Source organism: Melopsittacus undulatus, chromosome 1 (assembly GCF_012275295.1).
Source record: "Melopsittacus undulatus isolate bMelUnd1 chromosome 1, bMelUnd1.mat.Z, whole genome shotgun sequence".
In the NCBI taxonomy this organism is placed as follows: domain Eukaryota; kingdom Metazoa; phylum Chordata; class Aves; order Psittaciformes; family Psittaculidae; genus Melopsittacus; species Melopsittacus undulatus.
In genome coordinates, this window is record NC_047527.1 from 128706047 (window position 1) to 128724794 (window position 18748).

The 18748-nt window shown below is 38.0% G+C and overlaps 1 protein-coding gene across 5 annotated transcripts in view; it reads left to right on the forward strand.

The window, feature by feature from the left end:
- HDAC9 (histone deacetylase 9) overlaps positions 1 to 18748 on the forward strand; it is a 395548-nt gene that overhangs the window by 152177 nt on the left and 224623 nt on the right. For 2 of the 5 annotated variants that reach the window (XM_031052375.2, XM_005152865.3), the window contains 4 exons: positions 12869 to 13110; positions 14068 to 14209; positions 16354 to 16480; positions 18356 to 18477. In XM_031052375.2, the coding sequence (XP_030908235.1) occupies positions 12869 to 13110; positions 14068 to 14209; positions 16354 to 16480; positions 18356 to 18477 (633 nt within the window). Of the gene's footprint in view, positions 1 to 12868; positions 13111 to 14058; positions 14210 to 16353; positions 16481 to 18355; positions 18478 to 18748 lie in introns of all 5 variants that reach the window. The other 3 variants (XM_031052377.2, XM_031052378.2, XM_031052376.2) reach the window with 3 other exon arrangements.

Genomic DNA, 18748 nt, shown 5'->3' on the forward strand with positions numbered 1-18748 from the left:
TCTTTATCAGTGTCCTCCAAGATGAGGTGAAGCCAGCTGCATAAGATGGTGCAAGTTCTGGAAGTGGATGTTTTACGGGGATAGTGGAGAGTGACATTTGGTCATTTCCCATTTTTAAAGATCATATGCTAGTTTATTATCTCTGCCATGGAAGTTGAGCCATTCATTTTACCTGTGAAATGAAAAGGCACTTGAGGTAAATCCTTGAGAAGCCCTTTTGCATCTGTGTTGCCTATTAGTTCCCTTTTCTTTTTTTCTTTGACAAATGTAGATGTGATTGGAAATGAAATGGAGTTCTGTGTGTGCATAAGTGAGCACTTTCTGAACCGAGCTAATCAGTTTGTTGATCTGGGGCTCTGAGTTGTGGAGAAAGTGAAAGGTAATAGTATTTAGTATCAGCTTGGCTTTGTGGTGTTTCATCAGGTGCACAGCTCTCAACTGACAGAGTAGTACTCACATACTTGTAATGAATGAAATCAATGACATCTCCATTGTCCGTCTGTATTTCCAGATGTCCTTTCCTTCAGGTAGTCTGACTCTTGGTCATTATCTTTATATTTGTGATGTGTTGAGACCCTATTATTCCTGTACTTTCTGCAGTGCTTCTGTCCACAACATTGAGTAGTTAGTGGATGTGTAGATTTTGTGGTAGTTCTAGGAAATAGTAGCTTACGTTGGTGAGGGAAAGTCAGCTTCATGTGGTATATTCATCACCTTCAGTTCCTAAGACATTGCATAAAACATGCTTTATGGATAAGCATGGTCTCAGCATTCATTTAATTAATTAAACTTTACAGTCAGCAGAGAGAGTGCTGGGCTAAGGTTGGCTGCAGTGAAATCCATAAAGTGTAGAAATTTCAGTTCAGGGATTCACTATCACATCCTAATTAAAGGAAGAAAACCAAACACAAGCATATCTAAAAATTACTGTAAATAACCTCATCAGCCAAAACAAATTCCTGTTTCTTAGCAGCATGATTCTAAGTATCATAAATGTGCATGGCATAAATATAAAAGGCCATGGAAAATTAAGTTGTACTTTCTGGGTGCATCAGAAATTATTTACATTTTGTTCTTAATTCTTTAATGTGTTTCATTCTAGTATTTTCAATAAACTACAACTACTTAAAATCACTTCCTGGTAGCTTTTAAAATACTTTTGAGTAAGTAAGAAAGAGGAAACCTCAAAATTAGTCAGATTACTGCTGTCAGGAAGAATTTTTAAACTTCTGAGAAAGAGAACGAGCGATACTGACCAAGATAACTTAGTAAGGGATGCTGCTGCTGCAACTAAGATTCTCTGTTGAAAATCTCAGGATCCAGTGCATTGATAAGGTTCCAATCTAAATTTGTTTGTGTCTTGTTAAAGTGAACATGTTAGTGACTTTTGTGTGGTACCAAGATCTCTTGGTGCTTTGCCTTAAAACCAGTATTACAGCTTTTCCATGGCAAACTTTGAAGTAGTTGTGCTACCTTCTCCCAGTGCTTAATATGCAATACCTAATGCAAGAATCCAATAGCATATTGTTATTGCTGTCTCACTGATCACAAAACGTTCTGCTTAAATTGCAAAAACTGAGTGCTTACTTTCATGTTGCCTCCTGTACTGCAGAATTTTAGTTTGTAGTGGTATTTTCAGCCAGGTTCTAAAGCTCAGTCAATAGGACTAAATGTGCTTCTTATTGCAACATGATAAGATTTGTTCATCTTGAATCTGATGAGAGGGAACTTCTACTCTGAATGATTAATGTTGTAAGTGGGGGCTGGGGGTTTCAATATGACTTGGGTTTATTTAAATGATTAGGCTGAGATTCTCAAAGGACCTAAAGAGTTTCTTGAAGAGTAATTTTGAGTGCTTGACTCCATTCAAGCAGTCAATCTAGTGTGTGTGTTCCAGACCTGATCTACAGATTTCTAAAACGTGAGTTTGAAATTTGAAAAGAGTTCTCACTCATATTTGGAGGCTTCTTAATAGGAAATCTGATTTCTGGGAAAGCTTGCTTGAGAAAGAAATGCTCTTTTGAAACTGAAGAAATGCCCACTGACTTGACTGCATGTCAGATGAGTTGAAATGAAGAGAGAAACAACCAACCCACTAATAAAAAATGGATCTACTGAAACATGGAAACACAAAAAAGGGTAATAACTTTTGGATTTTCAGTTTTCTGAATTGTGCTTGCTAAGTGGCATGAGAATTGTGTAGCATTTTTCTGTGGTTGTTGTTTCTTTCATTAATTTCATTAATTTCTGAAATGTTGCAGAATGCAGAACCATTTCTTTAGTATTTATTTAGTAAAATAATAATGGAAAATACCTCCAGCATTGAGAAAGTTGCCATCATCTTAACAATCCCTATAGTTTGCTTTTCCAATGCTGAGAAATTACCCAGATGAGTGTTTGGCAGAGTGATTAAAAATGTTGATTTCTTCCTTATACTCACTATCATAAGTCCATAACCCTACTTGCCGATTAAGGTAACTAAATCATAAATAAACAGAAGAAAACCTGTTGAATTTGCAGCTTTGAGTTCAGCCATCATATGTCTGAAAGACTTATGAGTGTGGTAGTGACTTGAAATCAAATAAAGAAAGAGTAGTAAATTGGATAAAAATATTAATATCGTTCTGATAATGCTATTATCTTTTGATTCCTTAAAATGTTATTAATCTGACGCCATACAGGAAAAGTATAGCAATAGGAATTTTGTTAATGAACATTTAAAGCAAAAAAGGTGATTTTCTTACCTCAGTGAACAATTAAGCATGTTTTCATTATGTTTGGAATCCACATATATCTGGATATAAACTATGTTATTTGTTAGTGATTTGTTCCTTTCTCAGTGCTTTCTCTGTTCATTCTGATTTTTTAGTTGACATGAAAGAACAGGTTGACTCCCTCTGGTGGCTGAAGTCGTGTCTCTGCAGCTCAAAGAGAGCCTTGCCGAGATCCCTTTAGCCTGGAGAGCACAAAGCATGAATAATACCTTTTAACTTTAGCTTTACATAATTCTAAAAAAACAGTGATAGCTTTTCTTTCTGTCATACAGAGTGCAATGTTAGTGGTAAGTTGCTTTTGCTATATAATATCTTTTGAATTTAGGGCAGATATTTACAGCACATGTTTTCAAGGAATCAAAGTAGATAGTCAAAATAAAGTATAGATATGTACACAGTAGGATTAAAATTATTTACCGTGGTGAAAAGAGAGAAATAGGAAAGGAGAAATTTAGATAAAAAGTAGTGTGATAGTGAGGATGCTAAGTATGTCACAGAATTACATGAATAGGATGTTAAATACCTAGTTTGGGATTTTTTTTTCAGCTCAAGAGCATTGTCTGATTTTAGAAGTAAACATCTAAAAGTTTGCCTTCACCAGGACACCCTTATGTTATAAAATGGAAGAGTCCTGCAATATTTAGATTACAGCTTGGAACCTTAAATGTCTGTCTCCTGTTTTCAAATAATTCCTCCAAATCCCAAATGGCAGAATATGAGAGACTTTTTGTGATTGCATGCTGCAAATTATTATAGTTTGTACGTATATGTTATAAAGCCACAAATGTCTTCACAGTAATGAGACAAAAATATAAGAAAGCATCACAGAAGATTGGCATTTCCTTGCTTGTGTGCTCATGATACGTTTTGTATATTTTATGTAATCTTTTTTACTGGAGTGCCTGCCTTATGTAATGTCTTAGTAATGAAAATGAGGCCATCTGCATGGTAGTCAAGGTTGCTCCCTGAAAGACATATCTGTCTAAAGCAGAAAATAAATCAAGACCTTAAAAACCTCCACAGCCCTTTCATCAAGATGAGAGGGATCTTCCTCAGGAACTCCTCCTTACTTTTTTTAGAGCAGCCCATATTCTCTGCCCATGGACATTGTTATCCATCCAACTTTGGGGCTTGAGCCATGTATAATATTACCATCAACTGTATTGCCATTCTTTGTCCCTTTTCATGTTCTGCCACTCCTAATTCCGTTCTGCAGTCTAATAAACTCTATCCTTTTTCCTTTGCTTTGCATCATCATTGGGGCCATATCTTTCCCTTTTATTTTCTCTACCTTACCCATACATACTGTAATCTCTGTGCATGCATGCATTACACTATGCATGCTGTAATATCTGCTCCTAGGTATCAGTAATCCAACTTGTGGACTTCTGAAAAGTGGCAAACTAGTCACCTAGTATTTTTTATTCATTTTACTTTACTCACTGTACAAATATAGGTGTTTTATGCGACCAAAGGAAGATGGATTCCGCTGAGTATGCTGCAGTCCAAGGCAATGTGGTACAAAGGGGAGAAGAGTAAGAAAAAATATATAATACAAAGAAGCACATTTTTGCTAATAAACATCTGGAATTGTTAATTTTGCACAGGTTACCTGAGAGTTTAATTTCTGAGCTAACATAGTTAGTAGTATTGTATTACCAGTCTCTGACTGACATCTCATTTGCTTTCTCATTAGAAAGATTCTTTAAAAGATATAATTATCCTTTTGTTGGGTTTTCCCCTCCTCTGTGAGAGATTTCAGTTCTGTCTTCCCTTTTTCTGTACTTGTGATCAAAACCATTTTTAAACCCATGCTTGTCAAAGTTCACGAGGTTCCATCAATATTTACTAAAACACTGGAATGATAGAAGGTCTTTCTTGATTTCCTGGGTATAATGGGGAGGTTGTGAGCTTTGTAAGTTACATGTACATTATAGTTTTTGCTCTTCAGTAACAAAAAGGAAACAGAAACCCTTAAATATTGTAGCGTCTTGGGGAGCACATAAAGCTTCAAGAATAAAAAAGAACCCAGACCCCTAGGAACTGGAGGATATTCTTTTCAATGCCCTTTAGTCGTTAGTCATCTTTTCCCCTAAAATACAAAGGTAACAACAGTTCCTTGAAAGATGTGCACTGTATGTTGTCTTCTAAAAGTTTCATTTGGAGCACTGGCTGTCACACTTCTGGAATAGCAAAGCTATATGGGGATACTTGTTCAGCAAACCTCCACACACTGTCTGATTTGCCTGAAGTGTGCTGCCTTATGACATTTCAGGATATACCTGCTGGCATGCCCAAATGGTTTACTTTTGATATGCTGACTTCAAGCAGGAGCTTTTTCCCCTCTCCTCTTTCTGTGTGTCATCCACTTGAGATTAGAATAGCGGTATCCCTGCAGCTGGGAGTTACTCAGCAAGTTTTAAACTTGACATTGCCACCAACATCCCTGCAGCATTTGCAGGTTGAGAAAAGATGAAAGAAAAGTAAGTGAAAGATTGTCTGCTTGAGATGTATTCGGTACCACTCATAGTGACCTCGAATTGTTTCTGAGTGGGGGATGAGGTAAAGCCAGTAGCAGGTTGCTGAAACCCCTTATGGTGCCCTCTCAGTCATCCTTAGCAACCTGGGGGACTTCTGTCTTTTAATGTGTAATAATAATGACACAATTACAAGCATATTGGCTTTCTCATATGTATGTCCAATCTATCATTATACCTGTTTTAAAAAGGGTAGAGGAGTCCATCATATCATGTCTGCTCCTTGATATTTCTTAACATTTCCAGATATGATTTAAGAATTATGCATGCATGCAGATCTATATCACATGTGCTTTCATTATAATTAACTAGCTTTAAGGCTTTAATGAACTGACCAGCTGGTAGCGATAAACTAGCACCTACTGATTTGGAGTCATACCTTCTTAGTTCTGCAACCACTGTGTGGTGCTGCCACCAAATCAAACCTTGTTTGGCATCTTCAATATGATCTTGCTAACAGTAGTATTGATCCATACACAGAGCATACACAGCCAAAAGAATGCTATTTTACATTCTACCCTATTATTTCTTGTGCATGCATGCCATGGGGTGGGTACATTATGATCAAATAGGTTAACCCAATACCATATATCAACAGCATAATTAACACTGATATGTTATCAGTATTTAATACTATCACTGCTGTCATAGACTTTGAAACTGAGAAGAAAATTATGTAAAAATTGCACATTTTTAACTTTATGTTAATTTATCTTTGCCCTGGTTTTATCTCGCTTGCAGAATTAGTATCTAGAATTTAGGATATTTGGATTCTGTATATCAAAAGGGAATTTTATTGAAAGTGAAAATGTGCCTGTGTGCTGATGGGTGTAGAAAACGTGTATGTAAGAGTTCTCCTAACCAAAATATAAATAAAGTCAGAAACCCAAATATAGATCCACTTGGATTTTTCGGTAACAGATCATTCCAGGTTTGAGTTTAAGTGTCTTAACATTCTGATGTGATTTACTGGGCACATTTGCATTTATTCCTGTGACAGAAGTGAGTGGCCTGATGTTTGCATGAAACTCTGGCAAGCTCGTAAGTGGATCTTTCACTCGTCTATTCAAGTAGAGAAGAAACAGTGAACACTATAACATTTACAAACTTCTTGGCTATAACAAATTAGATGGCATTTATGTTTGTGTTTGTTATGACTGTTTGACTCAAAAGGCTATTTGCAGTGAAGGAATCTGATTTTCATAAATCAATATATAAAGCCTTTGATTTTTTACAAAAGCCAGCTAGCTGTAACTTCAGTGTTGGTATTTCAAGGCCTCTCACTGATATTTTAGAAGTTTGTGGTTGTTTGAGCTTCCTTTCCAGGCCCTGGGGAAATAAGAGAATGGTAAATCAAAGCCCAGATTGCTGTTTGCATTTATTTTACTTCTCATTATTACATGTGTGCAAACACTTAAAAGAAATAGGGAAAAGGTATAATGATAAGATCATTTTTATAGAACAAAGGGGAACACATTTCTAGTCTAATTTATTACACTTCTCCTTAATACTATAAACTCAAATGAGTGCCTCATCAAGTTTGACAGTTCACTTATGTTTCTAATTCAGTGATAGTACTGTTTAAAATAATTACATAGTCTTGACGGATAATCCAAGAGAATAACTGTAAAGTATTTTTTCTGATCTGAAATGTCCTAATTTCTTGTGTTTTTCCTTCTCAAGTGAGGAAGCTTTATAACTACAAATTGCAGTTGAGTGCTTAACTGCCATAAAATGTCATCATGTTGCCTTTGAGAAAAAATATCTCCAGTTTGCATTTGCTGTCTTCTTTCTTCTTTACTTGCATGTGACTGGAATCCAGAGCATGATTGAAGGTTTATAACTGGTATTTTAAAATATTTAAAAACATTAAGTAAAATCTAAGCAACACTTTTTTAAGTTTGGATGCATCCTTTAGTGTAATTGTGAGTGGAGAAAAAAATCTGCTGGTTTTAAATACTGGAAAAAAAATTTATAAGTGTTACCCTAAATACGTGTGATTTTATCCCCATATTAACATGAGATGCTATCAAGGCTGTCTTCTTTCACTTCTATACTCCTGAGAGAGATTCTTCATCAAGCTTCTCAGGTGGCATTAAGATGCTTTGCCTACATTGAAGTTAACAGAGGAATGACAGATTATGCCAGCTGAGAATTGAGGTACAAGATTTTAGCCACCAGAGCTGGGATGATAAAAGCATCCCATGGGAGGTACCCTGACCCTTCACAGTTTATTGATCATCTGACTCATGCTTCTGATGTCACAAGTTATTCTTAAAATCTCATCTTCTTGCTCCTGAAGCTTGCCATGCATGCCTCGCTGTGGCATAGCTTCCCCGGAAAACCATGAGCTGCCTCTCCTCTGGGGAATGGACTCTGGATTAGGATATTTTTCTGCAGGTTTGAACGTTGAACAACTGCTGTGTGTTTTTCATGCCAGACTCCATCCTCTGCAGTCATAGCTATTCAAACCCACATTGCTCACTTAGTTTCCCAGCACCCTCACAATGGACACATTTCTCCTCTGTTGGCTATTTACAGCATGGCCTCTCTGACACTTTATAGGTATGCAGGGCTGCTCTTAGATTACAGAATGAGCAATGCTCCTGTAATGCTGCTTCTTGGTGAAGAAAGCTAAGAAGTTTCAACTCCTTTCCATGTACTCCATCTCTGGGTGGTTGCTTGTGTGCTATTGCTTGGCCAGTCCTTTTCTGCCCATGTCCTGCAAGTTACTTTGTGTGTCATCTGCTGCCTCTGTTCTTTATTTCTGCAACTTTCAGCCTCCTGTGGTACTTCATTGTTTAATCTTTTCGAAGACTTTTTCAATCTATGTTCAGAGACACTGACCAGAAACATTTAGATCTCTTTTCTGTAAATTCTGTAGTGCTCTGAGTATGTCATGATTGACACATGGCTAATCCTGCAAAAAGGAAGTTTTTTCACTTTCTTTGAATGAAGAAACCAAATGGAGGCAGTTTCTTTTATATAAAAATGTGTGAAACTGTTCTGGTTTGTTTTCATTTTATGAAAAGCATATGAAAACTATGACAAGTACTGTGCAAGTTAATAACTTTAGGTGGGCTCTGTTTTGTAAAGCAGAGTTCAAAAGAGTACCACTAGTATAAACGGCTCTCCCATTCTCTCTTTTCTTTGTAATATTTCACCAAGTTGATTGCTGGGGTAAGGTGTGGCCATTTCTTGGCAGAATTATTCTTCCAGATTTTACTTGGTTTGGTGTGGTTTCAGGAATATACTTTTATTGCCTAATACTGGAATTGGTGGTTGGAGGACCTTGTCATCTGTCTCTTGTCACATGTAATTTTAATTTAGCATTCCAAATTTTGTAGTCCTCCTTGCTCACTTCCTAAAACTTAATGGCTTCTCCAGTAAAGGCTGCCTTGGATGACCAAGGCAGGAGAAGGACTCTTGCTGGCTTCACACCATGTTCCTCTCTCCAGCCTTTCTTATTTTTCCAGCCCGACAACCTAACTTGAGAAATGCCTTTGGGAAAGAGTTAGCTTGAATCCCTGAAGTCCTACCAAGTTCACACAGTTTCTTTAATGTAAGAATTGTCAGTGTCCTAAGTGCAATATTCTGGTAAGCAAGCCTACTAGAATTCTTCATCATTGCATCTTAAATAATGAATGACAACTGTTCAGCTGGTGGCAGCATATCTTAAGTTCCTGTTTTTAGAGATGGCATAAATGTCTGCAAAGAAAGGTAACTGTCAATAAAAAAAGATTGCCTCTCTGGGGGCATGATGTTAAGAAAGTGTGCTGTTGGAAGATTTGTGTATTCTAATATACCAGAAATTGAAACTAGTCACGAGAAACAAACCTTGAAATGTCACCTCTCAGTGGAAGACCTACAGTTTTTCAGCTATTTCCATTTTAAGAAATGGTTTCCAAAAGCAAAGGCTCAGGGTTAAACCAAGCTCTTCTACTTCTTTTCGTATGTACTTCAAGCATGTAAATCTACTCAACAAGCATGCTGTTTTGCAAGTGCCTTAATTTTCTTTCCACAAAATGTCAAAAGCACTGTGGGAAGTGCCATCTATGGATTATAACTGATATGGCTGCTCTTGTGAGCCTATTTTTGTTGTTGTGTTTGAAGATAAAGGCAATCAAGTATAGGAAAAATAAATACATATGCCTTTTGCAGTGTGTTGTAGCTGAAAATTAAATATTTTCCTACTCAAATTTTGGCATGTTTCCTGGAATCACCAAGTTTTCAGTGATGTTTTTAGTTAATATTCTGCAGCCTACTGTTGTATTCACTGCAGCTGACAAGAGCTCAAACAGCTTGTCTTTATTTAACCTTAGGGAGGAATCCCTGGCTTGCTGTGTAGTCCACAGAGCTGTAGGGAAGGATCTGCTCCAGACCGCAGTGGGGAGAGGACAGGCAGGGTCTCACTATGAATTGTACCTACTACAGCCTCCCTCCAGTGGTGATACTGGAAATCCTGCAAAACAAGGCTCCTTAAAGTGAAGTTAGTCTTCATCAAGTTCTGATTAATATTTTGTATTCTTTCATTATCCATCCTTTTCCTCCTTTGGCTAATGTCTTGACAAGTCCTTTTGTTGTAGTCTTGCATCCCACTGCTTCTCATGAAGTTTGGAATTTGAGGGAACTGATTAGAGCATTCCTTTCCTACTGAAAAATACATATATATGTTGGGGGGGGGGGGGGGTGAGCAAACATGAAAAGCCCTGATGAGAATAAACATCCTGCATCACCTTTGCTCTTTTGAGACTTAAAATTGCATTGGTGTAGTGGTGGGGGAAAGATGCTTCAGCTGAAAGTCAAAGCTTTTAAAGACACTGATTCCGATTCTCTGCTCCATTACACGTTTCACAGTGATGTAGCTCCACAAGGCTGCTTTGTCTCTTTCTTGTCAGCTGGTAACAAGTAAGGAGAATGTAAATGTCCCGTGGCATTACGACCGCCTAGCAGACAGTAGCAAACAGTTTGGTTTGATTGATGATTTTATAGTTCCTTATTTAGAGTAATTTCATTGATGAGGTTGACTATTCAGCCAACTATTAGCTATTACAGTTCTAAGACAGTACTTACCCCCTCTATGTCAGCAGTTATTAGTAGCATTGAGGGGTAACCTTATTGCTATCAATATTTATGTCAGGAAATAAATGCTTGTCTTTATTTTTCAGTAAGCATCGGCATTTAAGTGACATTAGAGATCATGTGTTGATTTCTGTGGATTCAGTCTAGAACTACCATAATACTTGTTTTCTCCCACGTTAAGGGTTAAGGTAAAGTTGAACTCAATGAAATAGATGTTCCAGAATCAGATTTATTATCTGAGTATGTAAAAATTCTTGAAAATGTGAATCTCACCAGACAGAGTCTGCTTTCAGTTGTACGTTTTACTAATAGTGGAAGGGAATATCCATTGTTGGAAAAATCTGGAGACCAACCCTCATGCAAAGTGCTCTGAAAATGAAGAAGTGCGATGCTTGTCAGAGATAGGAAGTATAATCAGCCTGAATCAACATGCAGACCGGTAGAGGTGGATTTGTAGCCAGTATCTGTGGAAAAAACTGCAGTGCAAACACTGTTCCTGAACCAAACCCTGCAGGGTTTAGTTTGCAAACACTATTGCAAACCAGACCCTGCAGGGTTTGCTGAGCTCCAGTTACTATTACTTCTTCTAGTAAGGCTTATTATCCTGTCACAGAAGATGTAAGAAAATCCATCTCTCCGCTTTAAACATGATAAGCCTTTGTCACCTACAATGCAATTAATGTTAAAAATAGAGTGCTAATGATAAGATTGCGACTTGCAGGCAATGAGCCATTGTCCAAGTACCAGAGACTTATCTGGAGGGCCAGTCAGCCTACGTGGTTTGCTGTCAATTTGCTGATTGCCATTTCTCTCTGAGTTTGATGAAATATTCATGTCTTTGCTCTGCTCTCTGCAAGCACTATTGATTTCTTGTATAAACGTGGCTATATTTAGTCTAGACAAATGGAATGTGGATTGCTGCTGAATAAATGGGATGAAAGGCTGGGGGTTTGCCTGTCCGCTTCTCTTGGTTTGTGGCAATTATTTATAATCACAAGTAGTTTTCGTAAGTTAAAGGTGATTTTTTATAATTCAGTGATTAGTCTCAGAACAAAAGTAAGAGCAATCTTTCTGTTGGGATAGCAGGTTAAGAAGGCAAATTATGCTCTAAAGTTTACAATAACAGTGACTAGGATTAAAAATAAAGAACCAAAACAACCCAGAAAATTTTATGTTTCCAGATTCTTTTTTTTTTTTTTAGAAGAATATGGTCAGTAGATTTGCTGTCTTTTTTCTTGTGTTATAAAACTCTTTACTAATAGATTTGATCCTACAGTTACAGTTCAGTTCTCCATTTTGCTGCAGCTTCAACTTTTGCTGCTGCGATTTTACTGCTTGCTAGAATATTTCTGTTTCATTTTGGTCTTCTCCTTGAAAATGGATACAGTGGTAGCAGAGCAAAAGGAGAAAATATGGTTTAAGTCTTGTTCTCTAGCCATTTCCTACAGCACGTTTGTTTTCAGTTAATAATCTTACTTTCCGAAGAAGATAGGGGAACAGTAGCAAGAGGAGCGGATGTGTTTGTGTTCCACTGTCCTCTCGTGGATGGAATCAGAACTGCTGAGCTTCAGCAGAGACCCTCAGCTACTGTTTATTTTGCTCTTGCAGAAATGATACTTGCTAGTTTTTGTTCTTTTGAAACAGATAAAGCTACACTCTGTTCTCACTCGATGAGAAAACCTGAGCTTTACAAGTATTGTATTGAAAATCATCAAATCTCTCTCTTCTGCTGCTATTTAGTTCCTTTGATTTAAATACATAGAAGGAAACAGAATCCTTCATTAAAGACTTTAATTCTGGATAAACAATGCATTCCATGGCGGCATCAAATTGGAATAATTCAAGACATTTTTATTTTCTTACTGTATATAGTGTATTATGTCTAAGCCAAGCATGGTGTTTTCTTTCCAAAAAGCTGTATTAAAACTTCTTGGTTTGTGTCAAATTATTTTTTTTATTTCCTAATTTTATATGTGTTGTTCCTATGTATATTTACATGTAGTAGCTCTGTCACATTGGGTAGCTATTCATGTGCAACACCATCCTCAGAAAAGCTACATGCTGGCTTTGGAAAATCTCTTGCAATGCAGTGCAAACTGGAATATCATCTTACACCAGAGAAGTGCCCTGACTGTTTATTGTGAGACATTAATAATACCTAGGAGATTCTCACTAAATATTGCTCTGTTAGGCTGCAAAGCGGTTTTAGAACTGGGTTGCTTGTTAGTCTGCTTAGCAGGATATTAATCAGGCAGTATTTTTTGCAAAGAATGGAAAAAAAATGATAAGAGCATTTGTAAAATCTCTGGTTGCCAGTAGGAATGTCTGAAGTTTGCATTGCCTTAGTATTTTGTTAGGTCTGTACACTGAAGAAGTCTTTGATTTAAATTGGTCTTTTCCCCAGTGGGAACAATCTCTATTCTCATTCTCCAGTTATATTTTATATGTGTATGTTTTGTTGTTTTCTTCCCACAGTGGATGTGAAGCCAGAGGTTGCCGTGGGATTAGAGCCTATCTCACCGTTAGACTTGCGAACTGACCTCAGGATGATGGTTCCCATGGTGGACCCAATTATGCGTGAAAAGCAGCTACAGCAGGAACTACTTCTGATCCAGCAGCAGCAGCAAATTCAGAAACAACTGCTGATTGCAGAGTTTCAGAAGCAGCATGAAAACCTGACCCGCCAGCATCAGGCCCAGCTCCAGGAGCACATTAAGGTAGCAACATTTTTCACTTATCCCTCACTTACCTGAAAACTTTAGACAGGCATGAAAAGGGAACATGCCTGAAAGGCTGGCTGTGACTGAGATGGTGTTTGAGTGCTTATTCCTCTGCATTTGGGTGGTAAAAGCCTTTTCAAGCAAAACTACTAGCACCTACCAGTGAGTTACTAACAGCAGACCAAGGCAGTACTATGAGAATCATCAAGCTCATGAAGACACCATGTCTTCAGAAAATCAGACCACCTATTTTACAAAACTGTTTTTTCAGCTAGACTTCAATATGGCTTTCTTTCCTGTATGTGCAGTTTTTGAGTATATTAAAAGACTGTTTTTTTTAGCTACTCTTTGAGTTTTTGACCACAAATCAGATTGATGGGCAAGTGCATAACATCTGCATTTGTAAAATGGAGGCAGGCCCTCAAAGTGTTGTGTTTTCGCTCTTCTTGGGGCTGTCTCTCATAATATGCAAAAAGTAAATGATTTATGGGATTACATGCACTATAGTAGGATTGCTATAATGGATTTTGACTGTGAATTTATGATCTTGCTCTTCTTTTCATTTTTTCCTTCTAATCTACTTGCCGTTATGCTACTGTGCTAAGATTCCACTCAGTGGAGCTGACAAACACAGCAGAGAACAGCAGCCAGAGTTGGGTCATGCACTGGCAAAGAACCTTGTGAAGTTTCCAGGCATTTTTGCCAAAAGAGAAAGAAGTGAAACCAGAGCAGCAGGCTGCTACCTGACATTAGAGTTCATTTTAGTGACAGCCAGTAATGCACTATCCTGCTATAGAGACTGAGGAACGTCAGTTAAGAGGTGAACAGAAGTATAAGCACAAAATCAGGCACTGTTACTCAGTTATTCAGGGGGGTGTTTTAGCCAAGAGTGACCAAGAAAACAGTGCAAACTGCACTTTCTTATGTCTTCTTGTTCTGTGCAAGTTACAACAGGAACTCCTAGCCATTAAACAACAGCAAGAACTCATTGAAAAAGAGCAGAAACTGGAGCAGCAGAGACAAGAGCAGGAGCTGGAGAGGCATCGCAGGGAACAACAGCTTCCTCCCCTCCGAGGCAAAGAAAGAGGCCGAGAAAGTAAGAGCCAATGTACCATGAATTCTAATAAGAAGTTAATCTGTTTCCCTTTGCTTTCTCCGAGACAGAACGGACCATGAACAGGAACCTGAAGCAAGTCTGTTACTGTGTAAAATCCTCAACTAGAGAAGTCGAGGCTGTGCTTGCAGAAAGGCAGGGCCACCTCGTGCACCCACAGAAACACATAGTTGGTGTGTGTGCAGACTTGGCTGAATGCAGGAAAGCACATTTTGACAGACCCATGTATATGCCTCCCAAGAATCTAATTCTTTTTTATAAGGAGGGAATCTGAAAGCCTACAGTTTCACATGAGAACTTCTTTCTGCAGTTTATTTCCCAATGCAGAAAGCACTACAAAACAAAACAAACAAAAAAAGAAATTACATGTTAATTCAAATGCTGTAAATTACATGCTAATTCAAATGTTGTTTCAAGGTTGGAAATATAAAATATTTAAGAATATCTGTGGCTGAAACCTTTTAACACTTTTGCTAGTACTTTTTCAAACTACCTTATGTTTGGTTTTGACGCCTTTTCATATATCCCAGCTAAAAGTTAATTTTAGTTCATACACTGCTCTAAGGCAAATGTATGCTGCTGGGATTTGGTGATCACTAGAGGGAGACACATACAAATTATTCTCCTTAGTGAGGTCAGTTTAAAAATCAGGTCGAAGTACATCATGAAGGTACTCAAAATGAAGCTGCCATGAGCAGATACTGTTACTTGCCCCACTAAATGACCTCAAGAATTAACTAACAAAGACTGAAGGAGAAAAAAAACCTGTACATTGTACTCCTGCCTCTTTTACTTGGGCGGAAAAATGTAGCAGTTCAGCAATTGTAGGTGTGCCATATTGTAGGCTTTAGAAATCAATGTGCCTGTGGTGCTTCTGCTACTTCAGTGAATAATGAATACTTGGAAGCATTACCAACCCAGCAATGGAAGGGTGGCAGAAACTACAGGAATAAAAGGTTCCTGTAAGTGGTGTGAAAAATCAGCCTCCATATGAAAGTTTGTCTTAATAGTGCTCCCACCAAATGAGGAGCAGTGAAATTAATGGTTTCCATCTTAGTTTGCCTTTCTGCGTGGCTGTTCAGTATGTAGCAGCCAGCCGAGCAGCACTTGTGACCCCCAGGCCCAGTCCCAGTGTTTGCATTGCTGGTGATCTACTTAATGAGTAGAGAAGGGAAGGAAGGTGTGGGGAGGGGAGCTGGGTCTGAAGCTGGAGGGTAATAGAGGTATTTTATAGGAACTAGGTCACGGGGGCACATGCTCACCAGCTAGCTGTGCTGTGTCAGGATTGAGTAGCCAAATATTTACAGTATCAATATGCCTTGGTGATGCCATTTTTAAAGAGATGTTTTTTTCTTCCCTTTTTGTCATTGTTTATGGAAAGCTAAAGATTTTTTTTCATGTGCTGTTTTTATGAAGATTAATATGGCTGTTAGTAAAGAAGCATGTCCCATGCTGTAAGTAGGAATTGGCAGTTTAACCTAAAATTGACCTGCCCTACTTCTTGTACTGTATTGGATTAGCCACCGAGAGGTCAAAATGGACTGTGTCTTCCTGGTGTTTTGGTCTTTCTGTTGGTTTTGTGTCATAAGAGTAGAGTTATTAACAAAGACTAATTTTTCAGACTGTGGTTTGTCTTCTAGGCATCACAGGTACAGGCTTTTCAAGTGGCTTGAATAAAAAGGCTCACTACTGTCTCTTTTTGCACTTTTCAGAGACCGGTTTTGCTGGGCTATTACTTTACTAAAAGATTAAAAATAGCATTCTTTTCTGCAAACTCCAAGTGACCTTTTGTCACTGTCTTTTTAGTTCTATCTTTGGTTTTGTATTTGGGAATTATTAGGAAATAATTTAAATTCTTTAGATACATCTGGTCCAGGATAAATGGTCTCATCAACTGTTGAAATATTCCTTATGACTTCACTGGATAGCTGGGTTATGGCCAACTTCAGTCTTCTACAGACATGCATTTAATTCAAATGTTATCTCATTTTGACTGCTTTCCACCAGTATTTTTATAGTTTACGACACTTCCAGCAGCAAGACACAGGCTCTTTCTTGTGTTTTGGCTTTTGTTTTGGTTTTTTTTTTGAGGAAAGATAAGATGTGTTTAACTCTGTGTGTCTTAGGGGCAGTGGCCAGTACAGAAGTGAAGCAGAAACTTCAGGAGTTCCTGTTGAGTAAATCGGCAACAAAAGACTCTCCAGCAAATGGGAAGAATCATTCCATGAGCCGTCACCCCAAGCTCTGGTACACGTATGTTCAGTATTAAGCTGTTTCTTTGCCTCATTGAGGTATCTGTTAAAACTTGCCACAATGCTTCTCCAGCAGGGGTATTGAGAGACTGCCTTTAGAATAAAACAGAAGTTCAGCCAAGAAGTTAGCAGGAAGCTAGAAGTGTGATATTTCTGCTTGAACAGAAGAGTACTCAGTGTTCAGACACGAGAACTATACAGAACAAGATGCTGTCAGAAATTTATATTTTTTTATTTCAGCTGCTTCATCTCTTGATGCTATTGCAAATTTTACAACTATACCTGTCATTTTTCGTAGTCTCTTCAATTTTTTTTCAGTTAGAACAGCTTGTGTTTGATTTACTTGGATTTTGAATCAATCACATAACTTGTTCCTTCTGAAGAGAGGCTGCTTTTCAGTGAGGTTACTTGAATGATGTAAGTAACTCACAAAGATTTTGAGAAGGATAGAAGTCATTTGACTTTTCTTACTTAAATGGATTTTAGAATGCAAAACTGCTTATTCTCATGATGCCTTGGCCTTGATAAGTATCTGCTTAGACCATTGAAGCAAGGGATTTTTTTGAATCCTGGAATAAGCCTATTAACATAGAATCACAGAATAGTTAGGGTTGGAAAGGACCTTAAGATCATCTAGCTCCAACTCCCAACATTTTAAGAGTTTGCAGTTTTTACAACAGACACATAAGTCAATCCAACAAAATTAACTCACTGCATTTCTGAAAGACTTCAATATTACATCTGAATTGATCTTCAGTAGGAAAAACAAAAATGCATATTGTACGCTACATTTCCATCTTGTACTTTTTAACAGGAATTACTGAAGGTCTTCACTTGGAGTTTCCATTGTGAGCTAATCAGAGCATTGTGATAACATGATTTAATATATAGTTACATTGTTTCTGGTGGAGATACACTATTTTTGGTTCCCAAATAATGTGTAAAATTCACTTGAGTGCATAAGATTTCTGGACTAATAATCTAAGCTTAGTTCTTGAGTCTTCAGATGAGTGAGAACAAAAAGTTCTGCTACACTAGGGAATGTAGTACTTCTCATGGTAGTGCCCCTTTTGACAGAGTCACAGTATTGATTAACCACACTACATTGGGAAGATAGGGAGAGACTCTGTAAAAGGCCAAGTAAAATTATGTTTAGATAAACAGAAAGCTTAAAATTTTCCCTCTCTGGCCAAATGATGCAATTTCTTTGCAATTTGCAGTTTCCATGTTCAGAAAGATGTGCTCACACTATTTCTTTCATCCAGCAGTTGTCAGAAAGCACTCTTCAACTTGGAACTCTTCTGCTGATATGAATGCTACATGCTGCAGAGTGGTGGGCTCGCAAAACTTACAAACTGAACTTACATGCAAGGTTATCTGCCTTGTCCACTAAATAGTTTGCTTTTTTATTTTCAGCAGATAAGAAGAACTCAGTATTTTTGTTTAGTTTTATGCAAACCCTCCTGCCCTTAAAATCACCCAGATTTTGGTAGAAGAGGCTTGGATCAATGTACATTTATTTGTGTGTGATAAACAAGATGTAAATGGTTTTTGCTGTGCCCCAGCTGGTTCATATTAAAATGCAAGAGTCTAAAATGGTCAGTTCCCCAAACTGGTGACAGATCCTGTCTGTAGGTCAATGTTACCCTTATCCTATGTGACTGTTATAATGAGAGCAAAAAACACATTCTTGGGAATCCCGAGGAGCTCCATAACTTACTGTAAAAGTGAAATTGGTTACATGAGCCTGTGGTTTATGCACACTTAGATGAACAAGAACATAAACACAGCTGAGAAAAGTGTACAACATGTGTAGGTAGTTACTGCTGGTCACCTCAGTGACTGCTAATTTGTGACCTCGCTATGTCTGCTGCAGGGCTGCCCACCATACCTCACTGGATCAAAGCTCTCCACCCCTGAGCGGGGCCTCGCCACCATACAAATACGCTTTACCAGGAGCACAGGATGCCAAGGATGATTTTCCTCTTCGTAAAACAGGTGAGTTAGTGTAGTTTATTCGAGCCACTTACCCAGCAATTCTCCTGCCCTTTAACTAGGCTGATCATCAGCAAGGCATGTATCCTAGTCCACAAAGCCTGTTCAGGATGATGCTATGGGTAAGTTCAAAGATCCTGACTGCATCTTTACAAGGCGAAGACCAGATGGTATCAGGAGTTGGTGTTTCCCAACATTTAGTGGCTAGTGCAAGCTTCTGTCCTGATAAATTTAGTTTCTAAACAGACCATCATTTCATCAGTCTTTTATGGCA